At 41.5% G+C, this 12,982-nt stretch overlaps 1 protein-coding gene and 1 long non-coding RNA gene across 3 annotated transcripts in view; one reads left to right on the top strand and one right to left on the bottom strand.

The window, feature by feature from the left end:
• Positions 1-12,982, top strand: part of SYNPO2 (synaptopodin 2) — a 76,615-nt gene that overhangs the window by 48,381 nt on the left and 15,252 nt on the right. For both annotated transcript variants that reach the window (XM_074542065.1, XM_014272915.3), the window contains exons 2-3: positions 5,189-5,340; positions 9,574-10,358. In XM_074542065.1, the coding sequence (XP_074398166.1) occupies positions 5,189-5,340; positions 9,574-10,358 (937 nt within the window). The remainder of the gene's footprint in view (positions 1-5,188; positions 5,341-9,573; positions 10,359-12,982) is intronic.
• LOC141729215 (uncharacterized) lies at positions 7,074-10,881 on the bottom strand. Its single transcript, XR_012580592.1, has 3 exons — positions 10,670-10,881; positions 7,896-7,976; positions 7,074-7,286 (listed from the first exon to the last, which is right to left on the bottom strand). It is a non-coding gene; the product is annotated as an uncharacterized LOC141729215 (long non-coding RNA).

The following is a 12,982-nucleotide window of genomic DNA, read 5'->3' as shown; positions in this document are numbered from 1 at the left end:
AAAAATAGATTTAGAAACATCAGAACTGTATTCAGGGTGTCAAAGTTATAGTGCAAGTTATTTCTTTTAGAAAGAGTATGACTTGTGAAAGGAGTGCATCAAACACTTACTGCTTTAATATCAGTATGATCATCAAAAGAAGCAGCAGTGTCTCTCCAGCCCCACGTTCTTGCATACTGACACCTATTTTCTCTGCTTCTTTACCATTTCATATCTCTGGCAACACAACAGAACAATTAAAAACAACTCAACACAAGGCACATTTAAACAATGTCACTATATTAATAGTTAGTTAGTTAGTTAGTTAGTTAGTTAGTTAGTTAGTTAGTTAGTTAGTTAGTTAGTTAGTTCTAAACAGTAAGGGTACTAATCCCAAGATTTAGGTTAATGATTACTTTAAAAAGGCTTTAGATAGAAATTTATTAAAGACATTTCTGCAAGACATCAAAGGGCACAGTTTGCTACTGTAGTAAAAATTACTGCTTTAAAAGCTGGCTAGTTTTTGGGTCTGAGAAGATAACAATCTGGGCAATCATTATTGAGTAAGGGTATAACAGCACCCAAAGGACATGTCCCTTGCTATTGATGTTTATTCACCAGTTTAAAAGAAAACAAAAAGGTCACTGCTGGTAAAGTTTGCAGTTGACATAACTAAAGTAGTAAACAACAATGAGGAGGGACAACTGATCTAGAGAAGTCCCTTGCCTGGTAAGCCTTGCTATTTTGGGCAACATATTTCATCACAGCAGAACACAAGGCCAGCCAAAGACCCAAAACTGCCACTGAGGACACACATGTAAATAAGGTGCCAGGAACCAGCTTCAAACCTTGAGGGGCAACAGCAGCTCAAATGAGGCTTCAGGAATCAGACAGGATATCCAGCTGAATAGGCTCTTCCAGAGGTGACCCCTCAATGGAAGAAACTACCCTGTCTGTAGGAACAAGGCGCCTGAAATGCAGGGAAGGATATTTCCACTGGCAGTGGCAGTATTTCCTGTTCTGCTGTTTGTAAGCTGCTGGCAAACTGAATAAGGATGAGTAAATAATTCTGAAAATAACTCATGGTTTTGGAAAGCTTGCTTTAAATTCAGAATTTTGCAGTGCAAATATATGTATATTTTAAAGCTACGTAAGTCTTATTTTATTCGATATAATTTTAGGCTAAATGGACTGTGCTTATGGTCATAGTGCTCTTTTCCTCAGATTGGTTGCTCACTCAGGCTGTACCTGCTGCACAGCACTTAGACATGTCCCAGATAAAAGCTTGTACTCCTGGCTCCAGAATAAATTAACTCCAGGACATGATTAAGATGCACATCATCCTTAACAAAAAACACTGGTAAAGATGATGAAAAGATGATAAAAAATCTTAATAATTCCTCATTGTGCCATTAGAGAACCTGGACTGCAGAGTGTCCTCAAGTCCATTTGCCTCACTTTAAACTCCAACTCACTGACCTTGTAACCAGGTTCAACATACCTCAGCCCTGATCTGCTTATTATAGGGCTCAGACATGCACCCAAAATCATCAGCTGGTCAGCTGAGCCCCAGTTGCTGTCTGTGCATCCACTTGTAGCCACAGCAATAACAGGTGCATCTACTCCAGCTTTTTAGCTTCATTGGGATAACATTTTTGAAGCAAATTTCTCTGTTATTCCTGATTTACCATACTTTGTTTCATAGCATGGAACAGTTCTGGGTTGTAACTGGAGTGCTTTCAGATGAAATCAAAGGAGATCTAGTTAGGTGGGAAGGAATCTCCAGCTGGCAGAAGATTTGATCTAATTTAAATTAAAAGCACTACAGTGTACACAGGATGTGGGTTGGGCCCTCCCATTTGCTTTCTCTAAAAATACCTTTTCCCCACACTCCCAAGAGCACTGCCATTGTGTATCCATCCATTTATTCTTTCCTGGTGAAGAAACTGGAACTGCCCCATGTTCTGAGCATCTGTGGCTACTCCAGCCCCAGCAGCATCCCACAGGCACCACCAAAGCTCCTGTCCCACACTTTCCCCACGTACCTGTTCTTTGGGAGGTGATGTCTCACCAGGCCAGCACCCAGACCTTGCTCACTCACATTTTCCACCTCAAGTCCTCACACATCCTCCTGAGCAGCCTCTGAACTGGTGCCAGGGGGTCCTGGATTGCCTGGGGCGCTCAGACAACAGTGAACACCCAGGCCAAGTTCTTCACATAGCATGGAACAGTTTTCTCCTAAGTTTAATATTTCTGTGGATGTGAGAAATTGCTCAGCACATGGCATTTTAATCATCAAAGAGCACTCCTGATAGTGGGAAATTCTAGATACAGGAGAAATCTGGGAATAAAAAGAAATTACTCACTTCAGGTACATGAATAATAAAGAGTCCTGACTGAGGGGGAGCAGGAAATAGAGGCAATACCAGCTGAAAATGGAGTGGAACTCTTCAAGGTGCCCACTAGCAGCTGGTACCTTGACAGGTTCAGCACTAATAGCATCAGCCCGGTTTTGCTGTTTTATACTGGTATTGCAGACATTGGAAAGCAAAGAAAATATTTTCAAGTTTATTTTTCTTTTGGTGAGATCCCATTCAAAAAAATTTATTGGGAAACTCACATTTTCTTCCTCAGGAAAACTGCAAGTACAAAGAAGTAACAAGTACCTGAGAAAGCCAGGACTGCACTCAAGAGCAATCACTGGTTTTATAAGAATATCTCCTGCTTTACAGCCAAATAACCTTGCCTTAAGTCCCCAAGAACTGGATAAAGGTTTCTTCCTGTCTCCTGTGTGACCAAGTTGCATTTCTGCTAACAAAAGCAGCTTTTGTTTCCCAGTGGGCTCCTCAAAGGCTTTCTGCCAAAACTTTGAGAGAAAACTGTCCACTGAACACATATTTTACCAGGGAGATCTTTCTTTCCACAAATCTTCTTGGAATTTTGTTGTTGTTGTTGTTCTGGGTGGGTCTTCTTTCTTTATTATTTATTTATTTATATTATTTTTCCCAGAAATCTGAAAAGTGTTGGTTTACATGAGTAAATTTTTATTCATTTTTGTGGGTTTCCAGTGAAAACAAATAAACAAAGCCAGAAACAATTGCAGCTTGCCTAGCAAAGCAGTCTACATATTGTGGGGTAAGTGGGTGTTATGCTGAGGCTGAAATAACATGAATGATGATGGGATATTCTATCCTAAAAGCAACCTGCTATAATTTACCACATAACCTGCCCTTGCCTATTTTCTTCTGGGTGCTCTCCCTTCCCTTTTATTACCCCAACAGAAACATATTAAAAAAAAAAAGGTTAATACTGAGGTGATTTTATACAGATATTGTTCAAATTTGGGAGGGTGTTTTTGCATGCAGTTTCATATTTCTCAGAATTGTGATCTCTCAGCAATTCACAAGGCAGAAAAAAAGGGACTGAGAGAACCTTTTAAGAACTTTGAAAAGAAAATCAATCTATCTCCTTGTCTGTTGTGTTTTCTTTTTAATGCTATCAAGGAGTCCCTCAAACACTAAATAAAGAAAGAGAAACAAGTTTTCTTCTCACAGTCTAGGTATCACATTGTGCTATTTTGGAGTCCACAGGTTTCTATAATGGGTGTTTATAGATTTTCTGAAAAAGGCTCACTCAAAATTCTTCATGGCATCTACATTAAATATTTACATTCAGGCCAAGAGTGTCTTGTAAAATTTTAATAGCATACCCTCCTATTTAAAAAAAGACAATAACTAGACCTCATCCCAAATTCTAGCTCTTATATGAAACAAAACCTTCTAAGCACTGTCTAAAGTGTCATTTCTTCCCAAGGCACAAGGATGTTTATGCTCTTGTCCAAGGGGAGATAAACAGAGCAGCATACCACTCCATATTTGTAAATGTTAACTCTGCAAGGTAGAAACTGGCTTCTGTATGCACCAGGCTTCTGTTCCTTCACTGCTCCAAGAGCCATAATGTGACACATAGGAATTTCCTACAGGAATGTGGAAATTGAAGCAGCAGAGATAGACGTGGTGGCCCTGCCACAGAAAAATGTGCAGTCTTACTGCTGTGGCCCACATCATCCTGACTCCAAGGAACTTCCTTTCTGAAATGTATCTTAGGTACCAGCCCAGTGGCTTAAAAGAAAATCTGGGACAATTCCATGAGTCTGCAGGGCAGTTTCACCCTCAGGTCCAGAGTATATCAGAAGTAGCTTTCCTACAGTGAGTAGGAACCGACTCTGCTACTGTGAGTGCGGTAGAAATGCTACTTCCCTAAAAATTTTCAAGAAAACACTATGAGAATTAACAAGGGAAGCACGCTGAATGAACTGGATGTGGGATAAGGCCAAAGTACTCACACCAACAGGTAGAAATGGAGCTCAAAGAACTCAAGGACAGCCTTTTTTTGTGTATATGTCATTCTAAAATAGACTCGTGCAAGAATCCTGGTTAATATAACACACTCTTTGCCAAATATGTACTTCAAAAATAGCCATCAACTGTAGGCATACCTTGAGTGGTGTTAGAGCTGTCTGGGTTTTGTTATGCAAAGACTGTGATAAGTTAGAACACACTGCCAGTGGAAAAAGGAGTGAAAATGAAAAACTGAGCTGCACAGGATTCTTGAATGAGAACTTAACAGGGAAGTTTAAACCATAACAGGCGTGCTTTAATAAATCAGGGCACTTACTCACATGACTAAACATGGATTTAGGATCTCCAGGGATGCAGATGTCTATAGTTTGGAGACTAAAACTGCAGTTGGGCTTCTAAGGAAAAAGTGACCAGCATGTAGATATTGATACACTGCCCAGAGAGGCCTGAATTTACAGACTCTTCTTTTACAATCTCAGTGCAGATTTCAGCTCTTAATAGTCCTCATTTTCAGAGAAACTAATGGGGCAGTTTTTTGCAGTTCTGCTAAACTGTGATCAGTTGATTGTCTGTCTCAAACTTCCATGTCTCCCAGTTTTAAAATAATTCATCCATCCTGTTTGACACCTAGCTCACAAGCTCAGTAAAGCAGGTTTTGTATTATTACTGGCCAGAATAGTGTTCACCTCAACTGAGGCAAGTTATTCATTTGTGTTACTGTAAATTTGTTTATGATCAATATTATCAATCCTTTTTCACAGACAAAAAGTATGCTGAGGATATGGTTGCTGCTGTTTTCAAATGAACACTAATTGTGCAATTTGGAATTTTTCTTTGACTCGTTGTAGGTTCGCAGCAAAAGCAAAGCAGCCAAGGCTGGACTGTGTGAGGGGGATGAGGTGGTGTCTATCAATGGCAAGCCTTGTGGAGACCTGACCTATGCTGAAGTCATTGTTCTGATGGAAAGCCTGACTGACGTCCTGCAGATGCTTATCAAGAGGTACAGGAATGCTCCAGATGCTTTGGTGCAGTTCAGTGAATCACCTGGAAAATGCTGGCTTTGTTTTGCAGACTTATACTGAGAGGTTCTGATAGTCCTGTTGTTAATGTCTGTAACTCTGCTTGGATGGAAAAGGAAGACAGAGAATTTGAGCTGAAGGAATTAATGTATATAATTTGAACAGCAGCAGGCAGGCACAGAATTAATAGTACAGTCTCCAAATGTAAGTATTAATACTTGCAAGGTGTCCACTACCATATATGCATACTGCTGAGCCTTGAGTTCAGTTATTCCCTGCACCCCTTTGAAGCAGTGAAGTGTTGTTATTCCCTACAGATAGGGAAGTGAGGCTTACATAAAACAAAGGCTGTATAGATGGAGAAACTGTGCTACCCAGATATGCCTCGATGATGACATGGCAAATGGTCTTCTTGGGTGGCAAAATGTGTTAGTGGTCAGGAGGAGGAGAGGGTCTGGAAGTCATGAATTCTATTTCTGTAGCTGTTATCACCTCACTAGATGAGGTGGGGGAAGTCACAGCTCTCAGGGTCTCAGTTTCTGCCTTTGCAAAATAGTGAGAGGGAATTTCAGTTTTTGAAAATGCTTTGAGTTTCTTAGAGCAGAGATGCTTCATGCAAACTTGCAAGCAGGCCATCATCACTGCTCATTGAACATCAGTCTATTCCAATGCCTGTTCTGTAATTGCCATCAGTGCAATAAAGGCAACCTGAGTTCAGAGCCACCTACAGTAAAGCACATTCTCCCCAGACTGTGAATTCAGACAGGATGAACTCTGAGTTGCCTTCAGTGGGGATAAGAAGAGGAAGAAAATTCTTGAAACTCCCACACTCCTTGTAAGGGCTTAAGGCTCCCCCCAGAGCTACTGCAGCTCCCTCTCACAGGCAGGACCAGGAAAGGATCAGAATTCATCATGACAGCTACCAGAGCAGTGTCCCTGGAAAGGCTGAAAACAGGCACTTGTCTCTGGCTACCAGGGATGTCTACACAGCACATGGAATTCCTCATGGTTCCTGCAACCTGCACAAAGGAGCTTTCCTCAAGTGCTTAGCAGTTCAAAGTGACAGCCTGCCTTCAAAACGAGATGCTCTCAAGGAGTGCCCATTTTATTTATCACAGACATTTTTCATGGCCTGTGTGTACATGTTGTCTGGGGCTGAGTAAAGGATCAGTATGACAGAATCAGGGGGACAGAGGTAGCTGAGGATTAGATCTTACCTTCCCCAGAGTGCCCAGCTCCTGCTCCTGGTTCAGCAGGGGGCAGCTGAATGTTCCTCATGTGATAGCTGCATTCTTCTGTTTTTAAATCATAATGTGGCTATTGGAGCTGCACTTGTAAGAATGATATTTGTGGCTGACCAGCTGTCTTCTCTTCAGCCATAGAAATAGCTCCACATACTTTGACTCCTGCCTGTTGCTGTTCCATAACTGATATTTCAGTTGTCTGAAGGCCACAGGATGCTGCAGCTGAAAGGGACTCTCCATTGCCCCTGCTAGAATGCATGGTGAACAGCAAGGCACGTCCTGAAAAGATGAGAATATCAGAAAATATCAGAACCAGAACAGAGTGTTTATAACATATAATTCAGTGTTTCATGGACTGAAACCATGTCAGAAGTTTTAGGAAAATTGGAGTTGCTCAACACTCTGAAAGTGACTAAAATGTTCTAAAAAAATTCTCTGTGAATCTTTAAACTTCTGCTCATTAGCTCCCAAATCCCAGTCCTTGCTGTCTGTATCTTCCCAGGTATGGGAGAATGGACTGAAACACTTCTCTTCCACTCCCACCTCATTTGTGGGTACTATCCCTCTCAGCACAACCCCCAGAAGGATTTCTCAGGAAGTGTCTTAGCATCCTTTGAGAGCAATGAGAAGAAAATTCTTCTTTTCCTGAGTAGCCACTTGTTAGCAGCCACCTCAAGAAAATGCTAGAAAGAATGAGGAAAGAATAATTTAAGTGGCATCCCATTGGTGATCTTTACATCTAAGTATCTTTTGTTAGCAGGGAAGAATATTTTGGATTGAAAAGTCCCTGAATTTTTTGCATGAAGGATGGATTTTCACAGGCATTAATTGTTGACCTCATTCTGCTCTTACAAATCTTACTGGGAGGAAAATCGGGCTTTTAAAATAGTTTTTAAAATGCTCCTTGGCCTTTGATGTCTACCAAAAGTTTTCCCAATGCCGTGAAAGCCACAGTGAGTTAGTGACCAGCAGCAGTGCCCAGAAAATGCTGGGATTACAGGATGAGAGGAAAGCGACACCCTGCAGGGCGGGCACTCCCAGATGCCGTGGGGGGAGCTTCTCTCTGACCTTCCCGGCAAACGCTGGGCAAACGCTGAGCAGATGGATCCGGGAAACGCGCAGAGAGGGGACAGACACTGAAAGCCAGTCTGGCCTTCTCACATCAGGGTTAGCAGCTCCTGGGCTACTGCTGAGTCTGGAGAGAACGTTTCTAGGGGGAAGAAGGGAGTGCTCAGTGCATGCTGACATGAAATAGTCCATGGAGGGAGTAAAAACATGAGCCTGTGACAAACCCTGCCGTGCTGACTCCAGGAGTTCTGCTTCCTTCCTGGAATTACACCAGGGCTGTTGTTCCTGCAGTGAGCTGGAAAGGCCTGAAACAGAAACAATCATGTGACAAAACAGAATGTGAAACTGCAAAAAAGAAATCATACCCAGTATTCTGCCTTTTGACACAGGATGCACAATTATGTCTATATAGAGTAGAAGTATATCCATACGTAGCAAGGGCCTTTTAAGGTGGAAATCTTTCTCTCCCACACATACACACAATCATTCAACTACCAATAAAGGCTAACATTTAGCTGGCCCAGCCCCCAGTCCATATCTTAGAAGGAAATGTTTACAGATCTCTGTAATTTATCTGTGCTCGGGAGCACTACAATTGATCATCCAAGCAGCACCATGCGATGGGATCCAGCAGCACTCACAAGGAGCTCCCTAAATGAAAATCTGCCTGACCTTTACCAAGCCCCATATGTGCTGAAATGGATGTTACCCCTCTCGTGCTCTTTGAGGCAGACTCAGGCTGCCACAAGCAGTGAGCTGAAAAGCAAGCGATATTGAAGTTTCTTCAGCACACTGACAGATTCATTCCTTCTGCTGCTTCTTCTGACCTTGATTTCAAAGTTTCAGAATAGCCAGGGCTGCTTTGGATCTCAAAAACCTCCCTAGTACTTGATATTAATACTTTACTGAGGACACCTACCACTTCCCTCATTTGAAAAAGAGCTTTGCCACCTTCTAGCAGATAGAAGCTCTAAATAACATGCTGCAGCCTTGCTGTACAGACAAGATTTCTCCTCAAATTAATAGTACTCAGTATGGTCCAGAGTACTGAAAGAAAGGGCTAAGGAGTACACCAGGTGTCATAAGAGCAGCAAATAATCTTACCTGGGCCACAGGAATGAATAGTTTAGAAAAACGACCTACACTGACATATATTGTAGGTTGTGTAAGTGAGAACAACATTTTCCAGTTGGAAATAGTATATTTTTAAATAGGTAGGAAATACTGTACAGGTTCACTACCCTTTTTTGCTGGATCACCAGAATAGGCCCAGAATATTTCAATTAATCCATGATATGCAAGGATGATGATCCTCTCAGGAATTCTTCGAATGTGAATTTCAAATATTCATTTCCCTCCCTCTGATCCTTATCCAGTACTTTTCTATTCCTTAGAGAGTGAATGATTTGGGACAGGAACCACATGTAAGGATGGTGCCTAAAACAGTTGCAGGAGTGGCTACAGAGCCAAAATTTGGCCACTCCTGTGGTAACATGCAAAGTCAGTTTTCTCATGGACGTGAAATATGAAGAAGTATTGTCTCAAAAGTCTCAGCAGTTTTTCTCTGGAAACTCTGTAACAAAAATGTGTCTGTGAAAGCACACTGATGTTAAGAATGATACAATTTCACATTTTAGGTTAGTAGTGGGGTCATAGCTCTACCAGAGTAATGTAATTTCCTTCTTACTGCACTGCTAAGTTGAAAAATTCTGAAAGATGCAAAGATGCTTCTATTTAAGATGTCTACATTCTGGGAAAATTCTTCCATTAAAGTGGACCTGCTAGGAGGTGCCACAATTAATTAGGATGGAGAAATACTATGCAGAAATTGCCTTTGCAACTCTAATTACAATGGCTGTGCTTACAGCAGCTTAATTTCTTGAATTGTTTATGTATGTGCAGATCCTCCAGTGGAATAAATGAAATCTTGAACGCTGAAAGAGAAAATGGGAAGCACGAGAACATAAAAATTGAGGACTATGGGGAGAACACCACACTGCAAATGAACACAGAGCAAGAGATTCCCCACGGAGACTTATGCATCACAGAGATTTACAGTGGGACTCACCACGGAGCAGCAGAAAGCAACACACACTTTGCTGAAACAAAACAAGAGACCACACAAAGCCACAGAATTGCTCCTAAAGTGATAGCCACCCCTAAAGTGATCGTGACAGACGAGGCTGGTGTCAGAGGGGTGGCAGAGGAAGGTGCCATGGTTGAGCTGCAGGTGTCCCTCTCGAATGACGCCCACCAGGCCACCAGTGCTCCTGCTGTGGCTCTCCTGGGGGCAGAGCAGTTCCCCCCTGCAGGCAGAGGCCCCAGCGCACAGCAGGGCGGGAGCAGCCCCCTCTTCGCCGTGCCCCTGGCTGTGAAGGAGGGCAACATCCAGTGGTCAAACAAAGTAGTCCACTTCTCTAGCAGCAAGGAGGTCAAGAGGATCCAAGGTACAGCTCCATCTATCCCCAGGGTGGAGGTGATCCTGGACTGCTCAGACAGGGAGAAGGAAGCGCCCAGGTCTCCGTCTGAAAGGGGGTGTGTTGATTCTCAAGTGGAAGGAGGGCAGTCGGAAGCACCTCCTTCCCTCCTCTCCTTTGCAATCTCAGCAGAAGCCACAGTGCAGGGAGAAGACAGCAAGCACTCGGAAAAGGAACACAGACCTCTCAAGCACAGGGCAAGGCACGCAAGTGAGTATGTCCCAGCTAATATTTGCACTGCCTGGGGGCATCTCTTGTAGCTTTGCATATAATTTCAGGATTTAGAATGCATTAGAAAAAAACATGTTTAGAAATTTTTTTGTGAAGTTTTCTAACTTTCCCTCTCTCTTTTTCTTTTAAAAGATGTTTCTGTTCTTGCTTTATGTATTTTTTCAGGGTAATACAGTGCTCCTGGTGATGAGCCAAGAGTGTACCCATGCCTTAACTGTGCTGAATAACTTTGCTTAGTAGACTTTCACTTTGAAATTAACTCATGACTTTGTCCAACTAAAAATACTTACATCTCCTGAAAGGGCTGAACTCTGCTGGTCTTCTAACTCATATTCAGTGGCAATCTGTAAAATATTAACAAAAAGAACAAGTTGCTTGCACATGTCTAAGTGAATCCTGTGGCTTTCTCCTTTTATAGCAAAAGCTTTGCGTGATCATTTGCATCATCTAAAACCAAAGCCGTGCCACTGCTTTGAAAAGTTAATAAAAAAGTCTAGCAGCAAAGCTTGATGTTGTCTGCAGAAGAGATTTTGACAGACACCAGCATGTGTACAACTGTTACATGATCCTTTTGGTTTTGTCAGCCTTCTCTAGACTGTAAAGTGAACATGTTATTTCTCCTGACTCCCAGACCCAGAGGTCAGCTTCAAAATGAGTCCAAGAAGTTTACATGGAAGCAAACTTGCCACTGGAGGCAATATTGATTAACAGGGTGTAGAGGTGTATTATTTATTAATTAATCTATTTATTTCTTTGTTATTTTATTCATCTGGGAGCTTTCTATTGGTTGCTTGCTCCTTCCCAGCAATGTGAAGAATCCTGTCTGGGGATTTTGTAGCAGTATGTCAAAGGTGCTTGAATGTGTGCAGTGAGATACTGTAGCAACAAACTATTTCATATGCAGCGTTGGAACTCCTCTGCTAACCCACTGCTAATTCCTCTGGAAGCATATTTTTAGCATGATAACCATTTGTGTCTCATTGGCAAGTGGATTAGGCAGTTACTTATGCCTAGGTGTCTGTATGCAACCCACATATTTTGGGCATATTAAATGAAGTATAAAAGAAAAGTGCACATGCTTCACATTTTGGCTGCAAAGTCAGAACCAATTGTGGAACTGTGCCTGCATTTCTTAGGGAATTACTTGCAGTGCCTGTCTTAAAAGGAAAAAAATACAAAGAATGAACTACTTTTTACATTATAAACTCTTCTTTCAAGAAGTCCTGTCCTTTTTCCATTTCAACTATGACAATCTCAGTTTCTTGTAAACTAGTGGCAGGTCATTATGCTTAGGAACAAGTGATTTACTACAATTTTTTTCATTATTATTATTACTACTAACCTGTCTACACATTAGAAAAGACAAATTGCCCAGCCTAGTGAATGCTCTGTGTGCAGCAAGCACTATGCATGTTTTCTGCAAAAAGAGAAGTTATTATGCATTTAAGTCTGAAAAAAAACCTTTAGAAAAGAACTTCTATTATGATCTCTTTAGCAGAAATTTTCTCTGCAAATATTATTCAGATTATATTTACCTGAATAGGAAGCACTCCAACACTAAAACCCATAGTTTTGGAAAATACCTTCCTATTGTAAGCAATTGGATTGTCACAGGACTGAGCCAAGGATTTTGTGATGCCGCTCTCCAACAATAAAATATTAGAAATTGCTGGTTTGGGTGCCATGCTCTTTTCTCTTTTATAGATTCTTGTGAGGACCATTGGTCCAGTTGTGCAGTCATCTGGCATAATGGCAAAACTCCAATTGTCTTTAATAGGAGAAGTATCAGACTCCATCTACTGACATGGCTAAAAGGATCATGACTAGAAAACACAGGGCATAACTTTCTTTAAAAAGTTTGTTTTATTTATGCCAGAAAAAGGTACTGAATAATTTACTTTTATCAGAGGCATGTTTTTTCCTTGTGACTATAGATTTAGTCAGGAATGGCTTTAAATTCCAGGTTTTTTGAAGGGAGGAGCTATTGAGGCTGTAATTGATGAGGTTCAGTGGCAGAGTACGAGGAAGGGAAAGCAGCAGGGACACCACCTGACCACCATTGCCCCATGAGGGACATGCTCCATGATGAACAGTGCATCCATCAGCCTTGCAGCTGCATCTGTTCCCCTTTCACATGACCTGAAGAAAACCAGTAGTTTATGCTTTCAGAAATATTGTCATTGATACTCCAGTGAATACCCTTGAGAAGTTAATTGAGTCTCCTTGGTTGTGCTCTTAAATGTGGATTCAATCTTGCCACATTTCCAAAATAAATATTCTGTATATGTCATATCTTACAGAACTTATATTTCATGCAAATAATGCTTGTTTAAAGACTGAAACCTGCTTTCATTGCATACCATGGACAAACTCCCACATCTACCAAGGGGTTGAAAGTCAATGCTAATATTTTCTGTGTATGCCCTTCTGGATGTCTACTTGCTTTTAAACAGCTAATTCACAGCAGCATGCTGACTTATAGCAAGTTTGCAATTTACAGGAGTAAAAGAAGCACCTAAATGGCAGAAGCTGCTGCCACTGTCAGACAGAATCTGCTCAGTTTCATTTGGTCTTGGACATTAAGCAGTCATGGGCCTGCCTGG

Source organism: Zonotrichia albicollis, chromosome 5 (genome assembly GCF_047830755.1).
Source record: "Zonotrichia albicollis isolate bZonAlb1 chromosome 5, bZonAlb1.hap1, whole genome shotgun sequence".
Classification (NCBI taxonomy): Eukaryota; Metazoa; Chordata; class Aves; order Passeriformes; family Passerellidae; genus Zonotrichia; species Zonotrichia albicollis.
Note: the sequence above shows the minus strand (reverse complement) of the source record. Positions and strands in the feature narration are given on the sequence as shown.